Here is a 19,467-nt window from a genome sequence, read left to right as displayed (position 1 = left end):
CTAAGTCATGTCCGACTCTTTGCAACCCCATGGACTGCAGCCCACCAGGCTCCTCTGTCCACAGGATTTCCCAGGCAAGAATACTGGAGCGGGTTGCCATTTCCTTCTCCAGGGGATATTCCTGACCCAGGGATGGAACCTATGTTTCCTGTGTCTCCTCCATTGACAGGTGGATTCTTTACTGACTGAGGCACCTGGAAAGTCCCCACTGTGTAAAAACCATTTTTTAATTAAGAGGTTTAGTAGAATATCCAGAAAACTGCTATAGCAGTAAACAGTTGTGGGGTTTCTGTTATTTTGTTTTTGCATTCTCTTAGAAGAGCAGGAACTTAGATCACACACATCCATGAGTTCCTGCTTCTAAGCCCGCCCTTTTGACATCCTTACATGGTCAGCATTGCTCTCCTCCTCAGGATGTTAAAATCATCTAGCTCAAAATAGGCATATTCAAAAGCAATCTGGCACAGAGGAGGGCAAAAGTAAAAGGGTCAGCACGAAAAAAATTGTCATGTCACTGCAATTTCCAAGCTACAGATCCATTTTCTGGTTGAAAGGGCCATTTCAATAGAACAGTTAGGGTAGCCACTCTTTTTTTGCAGTATGAATTCCTTAAATAAATATCAAGAATCCTTTCTTAAAAGCAATAACTCTGTCATATCTTCTGACATTTGGGGAGAACCAAATCCCAGGCAAGAATACTGGAGTGGGTTGCCATTTCCTTCTCCGGGGGATCTTCCTGACCCAGGGATCGAACCTGCATCTCCTGCTTGGCAGGCAGATTCTTAACTGCTGAGCCACCAGGGAAGCCCGAGGGTTACAATACATAAAGCAATAAACTGTGAAATCCAGACAAGCAAAGTATGAGTGCATGCACTACGAGTCACTGCAGATAAGGGGTTCCAAAGTGGAAGTCTGAGAGATCCGTGTGTCTTAGGGTCATTAGGGAGGGCTTTGAGAAGTTAAGACCTAAGCCAAAGCAGTGTAACAGAATAGGGATGGGGTAAGAGAAGAGGCATTCTGTAGCTTAAGAACAAGCACAGAGCCCTTGTGGAAGGGGCTGGGGATAGGACTGCATCACAAACAGATGAGACAAACTTACATGTGATCTGGAACCTTTCTATTCACTGCAGCTGTATGCTCCCGCTCCCGCGAGCTTCCCTTGGTCACTCAAAACAGCTGGACAGGTGCAGGCTGCAACTGACAGCACTGGTGGGGCAGGATACGGCAGCTAACACAAGGGCCAGATCTGCAGCCACGGCGCCACGGCTCTCATTAATAACCCAGGGTCCTTGAGGTGGGTGTGTAGGCACAGGAGATCTGCCCTCTACTATTTCAAAACCTAAAAAGGGAGGACGTGCTGACCTAGGGATTATCTAAATGCACGGTTTCAATTTCTCAGAAATCCTTCACTAGGCTGAACCAGAGTCCCATCTAATTAATGACACACCTAGTGTAACCAGTGCCTGCAGGTCCTCCCTGCCCGTGGGAGTCACAGGGATGAGACGCCAAGGCAGCTCTGAGGCTATCTATCACCTGGATAACAGATACAGGAGCAGGTCAGAAGGAGCAAGCTCTCTTACACAAGCCATCCACCCTTTACTATAGAAACTGGACATATGAGCATGAAGCCCAAAGTAAAAAAAAAAAAATCAACAAAGATTTTCTACAGGGCGCTAAATTTTCAGCAAAATGTCAACAGTCCCTGAGTGAGAGAACTAAGAGTAACCCGACCTGTACTTGAAGGCAGGAGATATGTGAAAGTTTCTCACCTCAGCAGGATATTCAGCAGGATACTGGGGAATAAGGTATCTCTGGCACACAAATGCTGTAGCCTTCAATGCATAAGAGACAGGCACCTCCAAACCGGTATGGCCTTTCTCTCATCTCACAGACATCAGAAGTGCAGAAATATCTAAGTAATCCAGGTAAAATTTCAAACCCAAATTATGCATTCAAAGTACATTTATTGAACACCTGTGTCAGGCACTGATACAAGAATCAGAAAAATAAAGAAAGACTAAATCACTCTGAAAGATAGAAGTACAGCTGTCCATTATTTCCTTTTATCATACCCAACCACTTAAAGCTCTGGATAGAAAGCTCTTCTAGTGGCCCACTAGCACAAAGGAGACCTCTGTGCCCCTGACAATGGTGGCCCACCTGGAACGCTCTCATAGTGCGTCATCTACCCAAATCCTCACATCCTTCACATCAGCTGACGTCCCCCTCCTCATCTCCACCTCATCCCATCCCAAAGTAAGCTCTCATTTTTTTGAACTACTAACAGTGAGTACCACCATCAGTTTATGTAGAAATGTGTCATTCCCTAATTAATACCTGTGTTTATTCAACAAATCTTGAGTACTAATTATGTGACAGCATTGTCCTAGGGAGCTGTAGAAATTGCTGCAAATGGTACTGATTTTTGCCTCCCCTAAAGAACTCCCTGGGAGCATTCTTCTCTTAGACTGCTTTTTAGTATCTTCCTGTATAGGCCTGGCTTTGTACTCAGTGCTTAATACCTAATAATTTAATAGAGCCTTAGGCTTCTTTGGTCCAAGCTCACTCAAACTGAAGTTACATAAACTAATGGGGAACAAAAGCAAACGAAGCCATTTCTAAGTGAACTTCCACTTCTTAAAAACCTCAAAAGAACAAGGAAGGAAAAGAAAACCGGCTATGAAAGTGCTGCTGAAACATCACATTTTACTCACACTGACAAAGCACCTCCAATCGCCCCTCCAAGCCACACAAAACACGACCTTTTTCCTCTCAATCCTTACAGCTCCAGATTCAAGTGTTTGTTTTAACAGACCTTGGAAAAGTTTAAAGCACTCCTCAGTGTCCTAGACAAGTCTAACGCTTCATTTTTTGATGAATAAACCCCCTGATTGATGAACCCTGCATCTGCCACTTAACAAACTAATCCAGTGAGGTTCACTACAATAAACTGGAATTTAAGCTTCAAGCACAAGAGGGGCTCAAAGAAGAACACTTTGAACGTAATAAACCTAGAGACGATTTTAATATAAACAACAAAAGCCATGTCCTGCAGAGCCTGGTGGAAGGTTCCAAGTTCCCCAAAGAATGGAATCGAGAGCATTTCTTCAGGGGAACCGCGAGATTCTGTAAGGCGTGGGAGTTTCTGCAGGAGATGAGGGAGATTTAAAATACACATATTTTCCCCCATAAAGTGGCTTGTGAGATACAGCAGCTGGCACCCGACGGTGAAGCCCGGGCTATGCCATGCGGCGGAGGCTGCCACCTGGGCACTCCCACCATTCTTCGCAGCCCGGTCAGGACGGGAGACGAAGACAGCCCGACGCCGCGCGGACCCGCACCGGCGCCCCTCGCCCCAGGAAACCTAGCAAACCCAGCCCGCCAGGGTCTCCGGAGCCCCCATCTCTCCGGGGACCCAGGCGACGGACGGGGGAAGGGGGGTCTCCAAGAGCTACCCGGACCCGGAGCGTTACCTACCTGAGCAGACTGGACAGGGCATGGCTCGAGGAGCCAAGACCGCCGCCGCCACCTCCAGAGCCGCTGCCGCCGCCGCTACCGCCTCCAGAGCCGCCGCCGCCGCCGCCGCCCCCGAAGCCTGAGGAGAGCCGCTTCCCGGACAGCAGCTTCTCCACGGCCGGGAGGTGTCCGGTGCGGGCCGCCTCCAGCAGCTCCTGCTCCTTCCCCATCCCCAGGGCCGCCGCGCCCTGGACCCCGTTCCCTGGGCCGCCGCCGAACCCGTTCTGGCTCCCAAACTTTCTGTCTCCGGGCAACGCACCCCCGGAGCCGGCCGGGGACACCACCCCCCCTCCCCACGCCTTGTCCCTCAGGGGCGCGTCACTTCCGGGATCCGGCGTCACGCGTCACCGCGCCCCCGCGCCCCGCCCCCATGCCCACCTAGCTGGGCGGGGCCGCGCGGGCCGGCGCAGGTGGCTGCCGTCTGAGCCGAGTGGACCCGGCCGCGCCCTGATAAGCCTTCCCTGCCAAGAGGGCTGCGTCGTGGGGTCACCCGCTGTACAAGTGGAAGGTGACGAGCGCGGTCCACCTGTCCGCGCCCCCTGAAGTGCCTTCCTTCTCCAGAGGTTTTGGGAACTCGCAAGACAGGAAATACGGTAATTCATCCAGGCAGTGTAGAAACAAAGAGAGAAGTGTGGTAACGCGCACCAACATTTGCAAGCCCATTCCCTCTGCACCATAAATATGTCATGGGTTTGGGAACCTAGTGATAAAATATGTGAATAATGTGACCTCCTCCTCACCTCATGAGGAAAGAGAGGAGATTCTTAAAAGGGAAATAACCCCACTTTATGCTCCCAATCCTTGAAATGCCTCGTTAAAGCGAAACATTCAAAGGAAAGACTTCCCTCCCTTTAGGATTTGTTTCCTCTTAGTTTCTTTTTTTTTTTTTTTTACCGCCCTCCCTCTCGCCCCACCATGGAGGACCTTAGCTCCCCAATCGAACCACCGCCCCTTGCAATGGAAACGCAGAGTTCTAACAATTGAACTGCCAGGGAGCCCCGTTTCCTCTTACTTTTGACGGATATTAACCAAACTGACATTAAAGGTCAGATTTGTAAAACCGACTCTGATCTTGAGTACTGGTGAATTGGGAAATATGCAATTCGGTAGAAACTACCTGTTTTGCTTCTGGTACTAGGGCTATTTCTGGCTCGAAGAAGGCGCTCAGTAGTTGTGGAGTTACTAATCAATTTGGATAAATTCAGTTCAAGCTGTACGACTATTTTTTTAGGTGCTTGAGGAACAAAAGAGAGATGCTGACAATTCCATGTTAACACAAGCCTCTGAGGTCCAACTGAACGCGTAAAAGGTTGAGTTCCTGTCTGCATTTGCCCGGGAGCTGCTTTCCACAAGGGCGAAAAACGGATGGAGTTTTCTCCTGTCCGCAAACTTTCCTCTGAGGAAAGCAGATTAGGAAGGCGTTAACAGGTTGTGATTTGAGAAGGACGGAAAGGAAAAAGGAGCCCTTCAGTAAACAACAAAACCCTCCTTTACAAATGCTGGCTTCTCAAGGTGGAAAATCCACAAACTGATTTCCGTACCCTCAACTTTCCCTCTCCGCACCGCCACCAAACGAGTAAACCGAAGCCCTGCAACCCTCTGGGCGCGTCTCTAAATGACCCCTTGGAGCAGCGGTCTTGGTGATGTCATCGGAGCGCGACGACCGGAAGTAAGCTGCGTCCTGAGCTCGGGAGTCTGACAGCGGCGCGTTCTCCTCTCCCGGGTTCTAGCCGCGATGGATAATGCCTGCGAGTCGCCCAAGGAAAAAGGTGGAGAGACCGGGAAATCAGACGAGACGATGGCGGCTCCTGGGGGCCCCAGGGTTACAGATACGGACGGAATCCCGGAGGAAACAGACGGTGACGGAGACGGGGAATTGAAAGAGGCCGCCGCTGAAGAAGGCGAGGTAGGGAGAGATGTGTCCATGAGGCCGGCGTAGCTTGTGTCACTTCTCGCCCGACAGGCCTCCTGTTTGGTCCCTCCCAAGCTAAAACAGTCGAGGTCACCATAACCCTTTAGATCTGCAGTCGCAGAGTTGGGGTATAAAAGGGGAGGAAACCTTAGAGCCGTCTGAGTTCCAGTAACTCAACCATTAGGTCAGTATTTTTAATCACTGCCCTTGGGCGTTAAAGGTGCTTCAAAGAGGGGACTTCCCTAGCGGTCCAGTGGTCAAGACTTCACCTTCCAATACAGCCTGTGCGGGTTTCATCCCTGTTTGGGGAGCGAAGATCCCATATGCCTCGCAGCCAAAAAACCAAAACATTAAACAGAAACAATAATGTAACAAATTCAATGAAGACTTTAAAAAGCCACTGCCAAGGGAATTTCAAATAGCTTCTTGGTTTTCCTGGTGAGGAAATTGGGGTCGATGCCAATCGACATTGAAACGGAGGGTAAAAGCTAGAACCCAGGATTCCTGGTACCCCTTTCACCTCAATATGATTTCTGAGATATTGCTTAAGCATAACTTCGTCACTATAGGCTGAGTCGTTAATGGGAGACTTTGAGGTAGTAATTTAGTCATGTTCTCCTCCTCTTGGGACATTTAACTGCTACCAGTGACCTAGGTGCTAATGTCCAAGAGTTTCTATAGCACCAAACTGCTATCCCAAGTGTTCAGCAGTGTTGCTTCTGAGTATCAGTCAGAAGACCAGAATCTTAGAGCCTTAGGTAGGTTCCATTTCTAAAAATAGAGTCTTGAGGTCTTGGAACTGTAATTCCTGTTTGAATTTAAGTGTGAGCTCATGGGAGAAGACATTGGATTAAACGGAAGCTGCCTTTCAGAACATAAAGTTGCATCAAAATATATAAAATTAAGAACTTTAAGAAAAATGTGACAAAACTACTTTAAGAAGGAACTTAAAAAACAGATCTCAAGGACAGAAAGGATTTGAGTAATAATTAGCTTAGTTCAGTAAAGAGCTGTGCACCTAGAAGATAAAAAACTTTTGATGCTTCTGAAACACTTTTTTAAATGGATCATATACCAGACCACAAAGAAAAGCATAAATTCTTAAAAATCATAACATCATATTCTGTCAGTACAGTGCAATAGAACCTGAAATTAACAACACAGAGTTCTCCCACTCCCTCAAAAAAACTAACACCTGGACATTTTAAACCAATTTCTAAATAGCTTTGGATTAAAGAAATTAACATCAAATCCTATTGGATTTGACCAAATTTTTATTTAAAGAAAAAGTCATTGTCTTACATATTTTTACAGAGATACTGAAAATAAGCACCCACCTCAAGAAACCAAAAAAAGAACAAGATAAACCAGAAGAATGTAAAAGCAAGGAGTTAATAGGGATTAAAAATAGACATTAATGAGTTAGTGCTTTAAAAACTGTAAGAAACAATAAAATTAAGACCTGCTTATTTGCAGTGTTTATAGGCACTGATTTGGAGATCTTTAAGCTTTAAGAAAATCTAATGTTCAAGTTTAGACTAATTTTGAAAATTCAAGACAAATGGCTCATTTTTAAGGATAATGTAAATCATCAAAATTGAAGCACAAAAAGGTTAGAAAATTCATATGTATCAGTAACCAGAGAAGAAGTTGAAAAAGTTGTTAAAAGATTTACTGCCTTCACTCTCACCTACCTCTCATATTCCCATATGAATTTAAATGTGAGTTCCTCTGTAAGGAAAACAGAAGTTAAATCTCATTAATGAGGTTTGTCATATCCTTAGATTCTATGTTAAGTTGGAGGGGATGAAGTTTGGATTTTGAGGGGTTTTTGCTGTCTTTATTAAACATATTGTGAATAAAACAATGTTAAATGTTTATGCAAAGAGGGATAAATAATAAGAGACAAACCTTCAAAAAATGTTCAGTCTAGGGAATTCCAATGGTTAAGACTCTACACTCACTGCAAGGGGCCCAGGTTCAATCCCAGGTCAGGGAACTAAGATCCCACTAGCCACACAGCAAGGCCAAAAAAAAAAGTTCAAGTTCTCAGTCCAGTAATGGGAAATAAATATTTGCTTGATACAGTAGAATTGGAAAGAAGAAAAGAGCACTACATGTGTGAGAAGCTCACTTAAAAGTTCCAAATTCAAAGAAACACTGCTTTGATAAGAAGGTGCCCTTTTTAAAATATTCTTTCCACATGGACTCATCATTGGTAAAGAAATCCGTAGGTTTAGATGAAGAAGAGCTGGCTGTATGGAGAGAAGTTTTCTTATATCCCCTCTAAAGATTGAAGTCACTGACTTCTCTGGTGGTCCAGTGGTTGAAAATCTGCCTTGCTAACCCAGGGGATGTGGGTTCCATCCTGGTTGGGGAATTAAGATCCCACATGTGTGGGAGCAACCAAGCCCACGTGCCCTGAAGCCCTTGCGCCACAACTAGGGAGTCTGCAGCATGTGAAAGATGCCACAAGCCACAACTACGACCCAAGGCAGCCAAATAAATAAAGAATGAGGTCAGAAGGGTGGGCTCAAGGGGAGTGTGGCTTTCATGATCCTTGGCATTACCATGCCTGTGTAAACAGATACTGAAACTAGGATCATAGGTTACCTGGAAAACTGGATTATGTAGCAGCTTTTCTTTCCCCGGTTGGGCTGTAAACTCCTTTAGTAGAGATAGGATATCTTATCTTTGATGTACAGCCAATGCCTGGAACCAAAAAACTACAGAAATAAGAGAATTCGTTGTGTTGTATGAGAACAATGTCTTTTTGCCTTACTCAAGTCTGTAAAGTAGGCCGTATATATAAAGGGTTTCTTTTGTCTTCTTAGCTCAAGAGTCAGGATATTGCAGATTTAACAGCAGTTGAAAGGGAAGACTCATTACTTACTCCTGCAGCCAAAAAACTGAAAATAGATACCAAAGAGAAGAAAGAGAAGAAGCAGAAAGTGGATGAAGATGAGATTCAAAAGATGCAGTAAGTCAGTTTTCTGATCACTCCCTTTTCAAGGCTCTAAACTGACCACATAGTTAATACATTTTTCTTGGCCTTAAAATTTACTTTTTTAAACTCAAACTAAGGTAATTAATATATCAATATTATGGTTAAGTTAAAAGAAAAATATCACTTTCAGTTCAGTTCAGTCGCTCAGTCATGTCCGATTCCTTGCGACCCCAAGGACTGCAGCATGCCAGGCCTTCCTGTCCATCACTAACTCCTGGAGTTTACTCAAACTCATGTCCATTGAGTCAGTGATGCTATCCAACCATCTCAGCCTCTGTCATTCCCTTCTCCTCCCGCCTTCAATCTTTCCCAGAATCAGGGTCTTTTCAAATGAGACAGTTCTTCACATCAGGTGGCCAAAGTATTGGAGTTTCAGCTTCAGCATCAGTCCTTCCAATGAATATTCAGGACTGATCTCCTTTAGGATGGACTGGTTGGTTCTCCTTGCAATCCAAGGTACTCTCGAATCTTCTCCAACACCATAGTTCAAAAGCATCAATTCTTCGGCACTCAGCTTTCCCTATAGTCCAACTCTCACATCCATACATGACTACTGGAAAAACCGTAGCCTTGATTAGACAGACCTTTCTTGGCAAAGTAATGTCTCTGCTTTTTAATATGCTGTCTAGGTTGGTCATAACTTTTCTTCTAAGGAGTAAGTGTCTTTTAATTTCATGGCTGCAATCACAATCTGCAGTGATTTTGGAGCCCCCCAAAATAAAAGTCTGTCACTATTTCCACTGTTTCCCCATCTATTTGCCATGAAGTGATGGGACCAGATGCCATGATGTTCGTTTTCTGAATGTTGAGCTTTAAGCCAACTTTTTCACTCTCTTCCACTTTCATCAAGAGGCTCTTTAGTTCTTCTTTGCTTTTTGCCATAAGGGTGGTGATATCTGCATATCTGAGGTTATTGATGTTTCTCCCGTCAATCTTGATTTCAGCTTGTGCTTCATCCAGCCCAGCATTTCTCATGATGTACTCTGCATATAAGTTAAATAAGCAGGGTGACAATAAACAGCCTTGACGTACTCCTTTCCCTATTTGGAACGAGTCTGTTGTTCCATGTCAAGTTCTAACTGTTGCTTCCTGACCTGCATAGAGATATCTCAAGAGGCAGGTCAGGTGGTCTGGTATTCCCATCTCATTAAGAATTTTGCAGTTTGTGGTGATCCACACAGTCAAAGGCTTTGGCATAGTGAATAAAGCAGAAATAGATGTTTTCCTGGAACTCTCTTGCTTTTTCAATAATCCAGCGGATATTGGCAATTTGATCTCTGGTTTTTCTGCCTTTTCTAAAACCAGCTTGAACATCTGGAAGTTCACAGTACTGTTGAAGCCTGGCTTGGAGAATTTTGAGCATTACTTTACTAGCATGTGAGATGAGTGCAATTGTGCAGTAGTTTGAGCATTCTTTGGGATTGCCTTTCTTTGGGATTGGAATGAAAACTGACCTTTTCCAGTCCTGTGGCCACTGCTGAGTTTTCCAAATTTGCTGGCATATTGAGTGCAGCACTTTCACAGCATCATCTTTTAGGATTTGAAAGTATCACAGTTAACATTTTGACATATATTCACCAAGATATTTTCTTTACATATATTTATCTGTAAATAAAATTAATTTCAAAGATGTTAAATACTGTTGATAACCTGTTTTCATTATGTTTTCTGATTGTAAAAATAGTATGAATTTGTTGCAAATAATTCAGAAAATACAGAAAAATAGAAAAAACAATTACTTATAACCCCACCACGCAGAGTTTACCCAGGGCATATATTTGTGTATATACCTTTTCAGATATAGTTTAATGTTTGATATATATACATATTTTCATGTCAGTAAATATGCCCGTAAATTGTCATTTTTAACAGCCGCATTGTATTCTATTATGTGGATGAACTATAATATAATGTAATCTACCTCTGCAGTTGTTTTGTTTTTCTTTTGACATTATGATCAACATCTTTGAGCATGTCTTTGCATACCTGTCCATATACTTCCTAAAATAAACCCCTGGAAGTGTAATTGGTAGTTTAAACAATATGAACATTTTCAAAGGATTTTCATTTGTATTTTCAGAATCCCCAAAAAGGTGTTCCACCCACACTCTACCAGCATGTATGAATTTGTGTCTTCCCACCCTCACTAGCACCATGCTTTTTAATACTTCTTTATCTGTTTTTTGAAAAATGTTTATCATGTGAAATGTAGTGAGGTAGCATTATGGGAAGAGACAGCCTACTGCTGAAAACATAATCTATCTACTGTGATTCAGTAACCCAACATTGTTTTTGTTCTTAGTGAAGTAAGAAAGGAACTTATGTTTCACCTGTTGTCGAGTAATAGAAATACTTTCTCTTCATTCCTCATAAATACTAAGCTGAATACTATTGGTCCCTTGAAAAATTAATTTTTTTAATGTCTGAGACTTGGTTTTATTGACATAATAATGTGTATATCTTAAGTATTTGTTGTTATAAGTGAACTTAATTACCTGAATCTTTGTCTAGAATCCTGGTTTCTTCTTTTTCTGAGGAGCAGCTGAACCGTTATGAAATGTACCGCCGGTCAGCTTTCCCTAAGGCAGCCATTAAAAGGGTAAGGACGGACTGTCACACTCATTTCCATGAGCCATGAGAATTGAACAGGGCTCAAGGGCTGTATCCACTGACATTTTGCAGTGAAGTGTTAGGCAAGTTGGTGGAACATTTAGGCAGGAAAATAAAAATACATGCCCCTCAATAGTCTGACCAGTTGTAGTTTTATATTCTTGACAAATAGGCCATTATACACCTGAAAGCTTGTATTACTGGTGTCAGTTTCAGCATCAAGCCTTTAGTGAACTCTTAGTTCAGAGCTCTTGTGGGTGTTATGTTCCAAAGCCAGTCCTTGACTACCTTACTCACAGTCTTTTGTCCTTCTTTCAAGCTGATCCAGTCCATCACAGGCACCTCTGTGTCTCAGAATGTTGTTATTGCTATGTCTGGTATTTCCAAAGTTTTCGTCGGGGAGGTGGTAGAAGAAGGTAAGTGGTATTGGTCTAAATACTGGATTGAGCCTGTGGTGGTCTTATTTCCAAGGATATATATACTGAGGGACTTATGAGGTCCCAGTGGTAGTTTCCATTTACACTAGAAGTTGACCAAGGCAAGAGCCTTATATTCAGGAGAGCATGTATTGAATGCATTATTCCTTGAAAGTTTCAATACTAGGAGGTCTGGAAACACCTTGGAAGTCTCCCTTCCTGATTCTTGTCCTCAGCCCAGGGTGACAAGTAGACGGTATTTTTCTCCAATGGACTTTGTTCATTTCTGCTCCCCAAAGTAGAGATACAAAGAAAGTCATCCCTGGGGCTGACCAGTGTGGTATGGTGAGTAGTTGTCCCTGATGTTATGATCCCCTGGGAGCTCCTGTCCATCAAGTAAAGAACCTGGCTGCTACTCTCTGCTAATTTCTAGCTGGTGAAATATTTATTCTTTCAAGGAGAAGCTGTGTTTTAAACTGTTGCCTGTGATAAGGCCTGATGTGGGATATCATGCTAAAGCTAAATGATACATTTTATAGCATTCTCTGAAGAAGGGAAAATATCTTGGTTTATTTCTTTAGCACCTTTAAGAGGAATTAATGAGCATTATAGGACTCGAAAGGATTGTGATAAGCTCTTGTGTGATAATGAAACTCTTCTCCTTGTCCTCTGTTTAGCACTGGATGTGTGTGAGAAGTGGGGAGAAATGCCACCACTGCAACCCAAACACATGAGGGAGGCTGTTCGGAGGTTAAAGTCGAAGGGGCAAATTCCCAACTCAAAGCACAAAAAAATCATCTTCTTCTAGACCAAAGTCTAGAAGAACGAAGCCCTGCTTCCGGACTTCCTATTGCATGAGATTCTCTGCACTGGTGCTTTGGTATCTCAGTCCTCCAAGGATTCCATGATGATTTTAATGTCTTTCTCAAAACTGATAATTCATTGCACCTAAAAGAAGGCATGCACCCTGTTTCATACTTGCCTTGACTAAATATTGACTAAATATTGGGACCTCTGAGGGCATCTGAGGCATTTAACTATTACTGGCTAGTTGGAAGAAGAAAGGTTGGTGTGCCTTAAGCATCTTCTGGACAGGAATGCTGCTTTCAGAAAGAAAACCTGTTCAAGACGGTTTGATGGTTTCACATTGAAGCCTGAAGTTGCTGTGAATTAGGTTGTTTCTTTACATCTGGTTTTAAGTAAATGAAACAATCAGAAACTTGACCTGTGATACTCCACCATGAAGGACATGGTGACAGCAGAAGCAGTGGAACAGTTTGTCCCTGTAAACATTTGAGATTCTTCTATGGTGAATGATTAATAAAGCTGTTTTCCAACCTGCCTTGTGTGTATTTTTTCTGTCTAGCTGGTTGGGATGGGGAGAAGTTTGCTGGTGTCCAAATAAAACTTGTCTGGGATTTTTTGTGAAAGTTGGAGCCCTCCCCATCCCTACTAGAACCATTAAGATTGTATCTCATAAAGAATACTTAAAGCACTTAAAAACAATGTAAATGCCTATGTGTTTCAATTCCTATAAACAGATATACCAGAACCAATACTGTTTAATAAGTTTAATTTGCTTTTTTCAGGTGGTTCACAGAACCAGTACACTCAAGGTTTGATTAGATATTGCAACATTAAAATTTCTCAATACTGACCAATATTCCAGTTCATTGGATACATTCTCATTGTTTTCCTCAAGAAGAGGGGAATGAAGGGACTTTTTATTGACAGTGATTAGCAGTAATAAGGCTACTGTAGTATAATTGGCAATGGGCAATCTCCAAGAGTTCTTTCTTCTCTATCATTCAGTACCATAAGGAGAGGGGTTCTGAAGCTTTTTGCTTTTGAAGCTTTCCTGAGCATGTCAGTAAAGATTCCAATTCTGGTTAGCACCCTGAGCAGGGGAAATAGCTTAGACACAAAGTTGGGCAAATCTGGATTTTAGTGTCTAGCATTAAAACTTGTGGCTTTAAACATGTACTTAGCTAGTGGAGAAGACACTTCAGTGGTGCATTTCACAAAGAAACGCTGTAAGACTCAGGCTAAATCTTGACCAAAAACTGCAGGGAAAACCAAATAAACAAAAATACATATCTCAGCTCCAGAGGAAGCTTTTTAAGTGGTCATAGAAGCTATACCTATTGCAATATGAGATACTGGATAAGGCTGAAATTTACAGATAATAAGGAAGAAAGTTCACATCCCAAGTATAGCCACTTAGCAAAGCCTCACAGTTTAAGGTTATCTAAGAGTATTCCCCCTTGTATCTGTTGTAAGAGATGGAAAAAATAATCCCCATTCAACAACAGCAACTATATGTACCTACCCAGAGGTGAATGGGAATATTCCTCCTCCAGCAGGAGGTAGGGGAAGATTCCAGGGAAGGTTATAGTCCCTGAAAGGAGAGGACCTCAATCACAGCAGAATCTCTTGAAGCACAATAATGACTATGGTCAATCACAGAGCAATGACAGCTCTTGGAGTTCTCAAATAGCCAGATGTCATCCCACTAGCTTGCGCAGCAATGCTGTTTCCATCATTTTGTGATATTACTATTAACTGTTTTTGAAGTTAAGGTAAACATATAAGGGAGGGAAAAAACGAACCAACCTTAGTTTAAAGGTTTGGAATGCAAAGTTCCTGTATCGGTATGTTCAAACTACACCACCTTTCCACCACCCCCTAAACTAGCCTATGGGAAAACTGACGTAAGTGGATGAAATGGAAGAATTTCAGTTATGCGGTATGTGAGGGCTGCCTTAAGCCTTGTATATTCCAAATACAGGAACCATTCCTTTCAGAACCATGAAAAAGTGTACATAAAGGTTGAGGCCCATGGCAAAATGAGGGTCAGATTAAATACACAGCAAAAAGCAGCCATGGTTAGACTAGAACCCATTCCTTCTGTCTTAGGTCTAATAAACTAGCTTACAGATGATTCCAGTGAGTTAAAAACAGGATTTGAGATTGCTAAGCACCCCTGCAGCTTAGCTAAGAGAGATTTAAACCAGTCCATTTGCACTAAAGCATATCTCCAGTACCTCCATGTAAACAGGAAATCTAGACAGTCACAGGTAATACCAGGTGTAAACGCTTCACAGCTGACACAGTGACTGCAGTGGCGGAAGTCTCTTGGATAGGGGTGTTTCACTCCAGACATTTTCTTGAGGTATTATTATTTCGTGTTCACAGTCTTAAAGCTCCAAGGCAGAAATCGTCAGCAGGCCGAAGGAGCTGATACTACTATTTTTTTCCTTCCATCCTTTTCATTTATTCTGAGGACTACCAACAAGGTCACATTTCTTCACTATGAAAGTTTTTCTCCCCCCAGTGAATAGGAGTATGAAGTTATACAAGATGACTTTTACTAAAATTCCATGGGATGCTGACCCTCTACCGTATTTCCTGAGTGAGGAACTTTAAGACAATGGCCAAAGCTATCACATAAGCAAATTCAAATTCTAGGGCTACATTTGTCACATGGACAAGAGTGCCACAGAGTCCAGAAACCTGAGCGAGCTCTGGTCATTAAAGGGGTGAGCCTCGGCACTGGCCAGATTTGTTTCTATTGCCTCCTACCAAGCGGACACTCAAAGAGAAAGTGTACCAGGCAACTCTTCGCATGGAGGGACAGGGAGGGCAGGAAAGCAGGGGAAGGGAAGAGAACCAGAATGTGATTTGAGACCAATGCAGGTGAGCCCGAGGTTGGATAATTCTGTCTTCTGGCTACTGGCTCTTCCTCTGTCCCCTCTAAGAACATTAGACATGCCACGCTGGAGAGGACCAGTGATCCTTTTTGTTCATCATTCTGCCTTTGACAGAAGCACTTAAAGGGGAGTCTGTGGAGGGATGCAGTGGGTAACTCCATTGTATATCACCAAATAACCCCAGTTTCCTATAATTCCTTTTGGGAAGTCATCATGCAAGGATTCCTCGTAAACCTTCTGCACCAATATAGTTTCTTACAGCACCACTTCTTAAACAGAGAGCCCTAGGAGTTTCTGATTTGCTACAAGAAGTGCTTGTAGGTGCTAAGGCTACAAGGGCCAGCCCTAGTATTGTGGGACCCGAAGCACATGCCCTGGATCTTGACTGAATATCTGACCTAACACTACCCTCAGCTTTCATCCTTTTCAGAACTGGAGCTCACATTTTAAAGACGTGTACCTCCACCCCTGATGATTTTTGCTGTTCTCTAGACCTTTTCACCTTTCACCACATACTCTGTAAGTAAGGCCCCTAGAAGTGCACAGATCATTTAAGGCGTTACCATGGTCTTTTCTGAGATGCTGTTTTCTGTGTTGGCTCCACACGCCCTACAGCAGCACTCTGACCCCTCTTCCCTTATGGCAATGCTTAGGTTTCTTTCCTGAGCTCTTTCCAGGGCTCACTGTCTCAGTGGTTGCTTATTCTCCCCTAAGGGCACTGCTTCACACTAACCTATAGAGAATCTCACCTGACACTTTCCTGAGTATTCACAGCCCAGTCTTTGAATCTTCTGCAAATTTTTTTTTTAATTTTATTTTATTTTTAAACTTTTCATAATTGTATTAGTTTTGCCAAATAATTTTTTTTTAATTGCCTCTGGTTTATCTTCACTGCCTGGAAGCAGTGACATTTGATTGCATTATAATATCCTACTTTCAGGTTATTTATAAAATTCTTAAATAAGGTTAAACCAAGCATCAACCGATAGGGAACTTCCACTGTTGACATTCTCTCAGAAAGATGTTTATTCTTAAGTCTCTCAGCTGTTTCCTAAGCATGAGAGGATATCCCCATAAACTCATAGCAATTGCTGTTTTTAAAACTGTCTTAGTTTTAAATCACAACAAAAAGCCTTTAAAAGTCTGAGCAAATTAGATCTTGTTCCTTCTTGAATGTATATTTCTTTTTATCGTCAAAATACTAGAATATACAAGTCAGGCATGATTCCCCATAAAGGAAACCATTTATCTTTCCCCTAGTAGGTCATGTGTGATTAAGACTTTAGTGACACTACTAAATCATTATTTTACCATCTCGCCAATTCAAGGTGAGTTCGCTGATGAACAGTTCTGTCCAATCAACAGAGCTTGAAGTACAGCACAGAGCAGTATGGATCAAGATAGAATGTTGGGGAGGAATTAGGGAAGAAAGAGTGGGAAATAGCTCTTTCAGCAGTTAGGGCAAAACCTAGCTATGCTGAAGGTTTTTTTTAACTCAAGTCAAAATAACATGATTTTAAAAAGCCACAGTGATAGAGGCAGGTGAGAAGCAACTGCTGAGATGTTTATGTTACCGTATAAAACACAATTTCAGTTCCGACACCATCAAGGACTAAGGAGATTGCTGGTAGGAAGTCACAGCGCTGGGAAAGCTGATGTGCCAGGGACCCCCGGGAGACAGGAAAAAACCTGTGAGGGGCAGCTGTGGAAGACAGACAGGACACGGCTGGCAATAGTGGGTTCAGTAGGAACCAAGCTCTCCTACGATCCCCACCAAGCCTTGACCTCAACCTAGCCCAGAGTGAATCGTTTCTTGATTTAAATTTCAAACACACTGTGTTACAGAAGGGAGAGGTGATACAAGGGAGCCGCTACTGCTGTTTACTTCCTACCACAGCATCACAGCGATGACACGCGTCACACAGAGGAAGCTTAACCCTGAACGATCTGATTGTAACATCAGCCAAGATGACAGGAGCTTAGTTTCCTTTCCAAACAAGGCAGAATCCATGTCTCACTTACTCCTGTGCCTCCCCTGGCTCCCGCCTTGCTGGCTACTTCCTGTTCCATTCTACCGCCGCAGCACTTCCCAGGTCCACTACAGAAAGCAAGCTCTGAGACACAGAACCTTTGGTGACTCTGTGGGTGACCGAACAAGGAGATGGGAACTCTGCGCTGTTCACACAGGTTGTGGAGCAAGCAAAGGTCTCTGCCATGAAACCAGGTGCTGAAATGACCCTACAGTGTTGAGAAGATTCCACCTAGTGTGCTGAGGGCCAAAAGGACAGGCGAGACGTGATGCCTGAGCCACACACAAAGTGGGCCCCAACTTTCTGGAACGTGGTCATGCTTTGCCCTGTCTTCCATCCAAGTCAGAACCGCTAGTACAAAGGACACCACCAGGAGTGAGCTGCGCGTCCTCCGCCGGCTTGTCCAGCACTGGACGGAGTCTGTCACAGGTGGTGTGACTGCTGGTGATCTCCTCCTCTCTCCTTGGCAAAGATCGCTGAGCCACTGCTGTCAGAGCTCAAAGAGGGGGTTATATTTCCTAATCTCTTCAAGAAGTTTTTCTTTATCCTGGTTGGCTTGAGCCAATGCTTTTTTAGTTTCTATAAGTTCCTTTCGTAGGGTAGGCAGTTCATTCACCTGAGGAACAACAAAGAAGTCATGATCAATCAATAAGGTAACACACCTTGCAAAGACATCCAGTAAGGGAACACGGAGGGAGAATTCAAGCAGCACAATCCGCAAGTTTGGTCAAAGATCAAGAGAACCAGCAAGGTCTCTTCTCAGAGGCTAATCCCCTCTTCAGAGCTCATCAGCTGCAGGGACAACAGCAGGTGGAAGATGTCATCAGCAGGCATTCATCTCTAGCTCCTGACCTCCAGCCTCTGTTCAGCACTTCCAGAAGCTACTGCTAGGTGACAAAAGCCCAGACCGCCCAGCTGTACCAGCACAAGCAACCTTGTCAGCCCTCTGGATTTTACCCACTTCTATGATTACAACCCCAAAGGGTTTACAGGAAAGGTATTGTTCAGTTAGGGCCTCACCTGTGGACCAAAAGCCTCCCCGGTGGACACCAAAAACACCTGTTCTTTGGGGGGCTGCCTCTTCTCACTCTTAGGTGCTTTGGCTGATGGTCTGTCTTGAGCAGCAGCTGGAAAAAAGTAAAGGCTCTGAATGACAACTGCCAGCAACAAGCGGACTGTTCCTACTTGTCGTCTATTTCCTTACAGGAGCAGAAAGGTAGAGAAGCCGAGAGGCTGACAAGCCCTACTCACCGCCTATGTGGAACACACCGTCGTCACTCCGACTCAGGACAGTGTGCTCCACGGACAGAGTGATGGGTATGGGGCCTGGTGAGGTGGGGTAGATGGGGGGGACATCATCCTGCAGGAAAGAGAGAAGCCACATGAGGCCCCCAACCAACTCAGTGCAGCTTAGGTAACAAGCCATGCTTCCAACTGTGGAGCTGGAAGCACTGTGTATCCATACACTCTAGCGAGGCATGAGACGCATAATGAGTCTCTCCCATTCTAGACACAGTGAGCCTGAGGATCTGCTAACCTGTGGGCTTGCACAGTCATGCTGCATGCCAAAGGGCAGGGCTAGAGACAAGGCCCCCCTCACTTGAACCTAGAACTTTTTGCTGCTACTACATACTTAGGTACTACTGTAGTAGTGCGTACTAACATGACTTTCCTCACTTGGTCCTCCCCACATTTCACAGGGACATGAGAAGAAGTTAACAGCTGTCACTGTTAACAGGGTCAAGGGTCAAGAATCCGTTGCTTGACCAAGTCTAGGGTAAACCCCAAAGTTCCTCTCACCTTTAGAGTGACCCTGGAGTTCAGGAGCTCAATCTGCATGGGAACCACCACTGGTATCTCCTCATCCTCCAAGAAGGGCCCCAGGCCACTGAGCACCGAAGTGAGCAGCTCAAGGTCACAGCCCTGAAGCAACAAATGCAGGAAGCCGTTCTGTGTAGCCAGAGGGGAATGAACAGCTGCACCAGGCCCCACCTCAAAGCGAAGGCCCACAGCTGGCCTGATGTGGCCAGTCTTCGAAGTGGAGGAGTCCTGAAAGCTTGTGCCTTTGTGAAGCAAGACAGAAGGAAAATACATTAATTAATTACCAGCCAGTGATTGCTCAAAGCACTTTAATATATAGTTAATATTCACAACCATTGTGATTATCTCAGTCGTAAAGATCTTTCTTGTACAGTTCTTCTGTGTATTCTTGCCACCTCTCCTTAGTATCTTCTGCTACTGTTAGGTCCATACCATTTCTGTCCTT

General features: G+C 43.9%; 3 protein-coding genes across 9 annotated transcripts in view; 1 reads left to right on the top strand and 2 right to left on the bottom strand.

The window, feature by feature from the left end:
• Positions 1-3,838, bottom strand: part of ANKS1A (ankyrin repeat and sterile alpha motif domain containing 1A) — a 170,419-nt gene extending 166,581 nt beyond the window's left edge. For 3 of the 7 annotated variants that reach the window (XM_061399028.1, XM_061399030.1, XM_061399029.1), the window contains exon 1: positions 3,478-3,837. In XM_061399028.1, the coding sequence (XP_061255012.1) occupies positions 3,478-3,686 (209 nt within the window). In that variant the 5' untranslated portion in view covers positions 3,687-3,837. Of the gene's footprint in view, positions 1-3,477 lie in introns of all 7 variants that reach the window. The other 4 variants (XM_061399031.1, XM_061399033.1, XM_061399034.1 and 1 more) reach the window with 2 other exon arrangements.
• Positions 3,839-3,910: 72 nt separating this feature from the next.
• Positions 3,911-12,803, top strand: TAF11 (TATA-box binding protein associated factor 11). Its single transcript, XM_061399061.1, has 6 exons — positions 3,911-4,109; positions 4,748-5,422; positions 8,263-8,408; positions 10,947-11,034; positions 11,365-11,461; positions 12,139-12,803. Exons 2-6 carry the CDS (start codon positions 5,252-5,254, stop codon positions 12,267-12,269), a joined length of 633 nt encoding a protein of 210 aa, XP_061255045.1. The 5' UTR covers positions 3,911-4,109; positions 4,748-5,251; the 3' UTR covers positions 12,270-12,803.
• Positions 12,804-13,017: 214 nt separating this feature from the next.
• BLTP3A (bridge-like lipid transfer protein family member 3A) overlaps positions 13,018-19,467 on the bottom strand; it is a 72,933-nt gene continuing 66,483 nt past the window's right edge. The window contains exons 18-21 of the mRNA XM_061399026.1: positions 19,002-19,264; positions 18,453-18,561; positions 18,222-18,328; positions 13,018-17,817 (exon numbers count right to left, since the gene is read on the bottom strand). Of these exons, the coding sequence (XP_061255010.1) occupies positions 17,692-17,817; positions 18,222-18,328; positions 18,453-18,561; positions 19,002-19,264 (605 nt within the window). The 3' untranslated portion in view covers positions 13,018-17,691. The remainder of the gene's footprint in view (positions 17,818-18,221; positions 18,329-18,452; positions 18,562-19,001; positions 19,265-19,467) is intronic.

Source organism: Bos javanicus, chromosome 23, assembly GCF_032452875.1.
Source record: "Bos javanicus breed banteng chromosome 23, ARS-OSU_banteng_1.0, whole genome shotgun sequence".
Lineage (NCBI taxonomy): Eukaryota > Metazoa > Chordata > Mammalia > Artiodactyla > Bovidae > Bos > Bos javanicus.
This window is presented reverse-complemented; position numbering and strand designations above follow the sequence as displayed.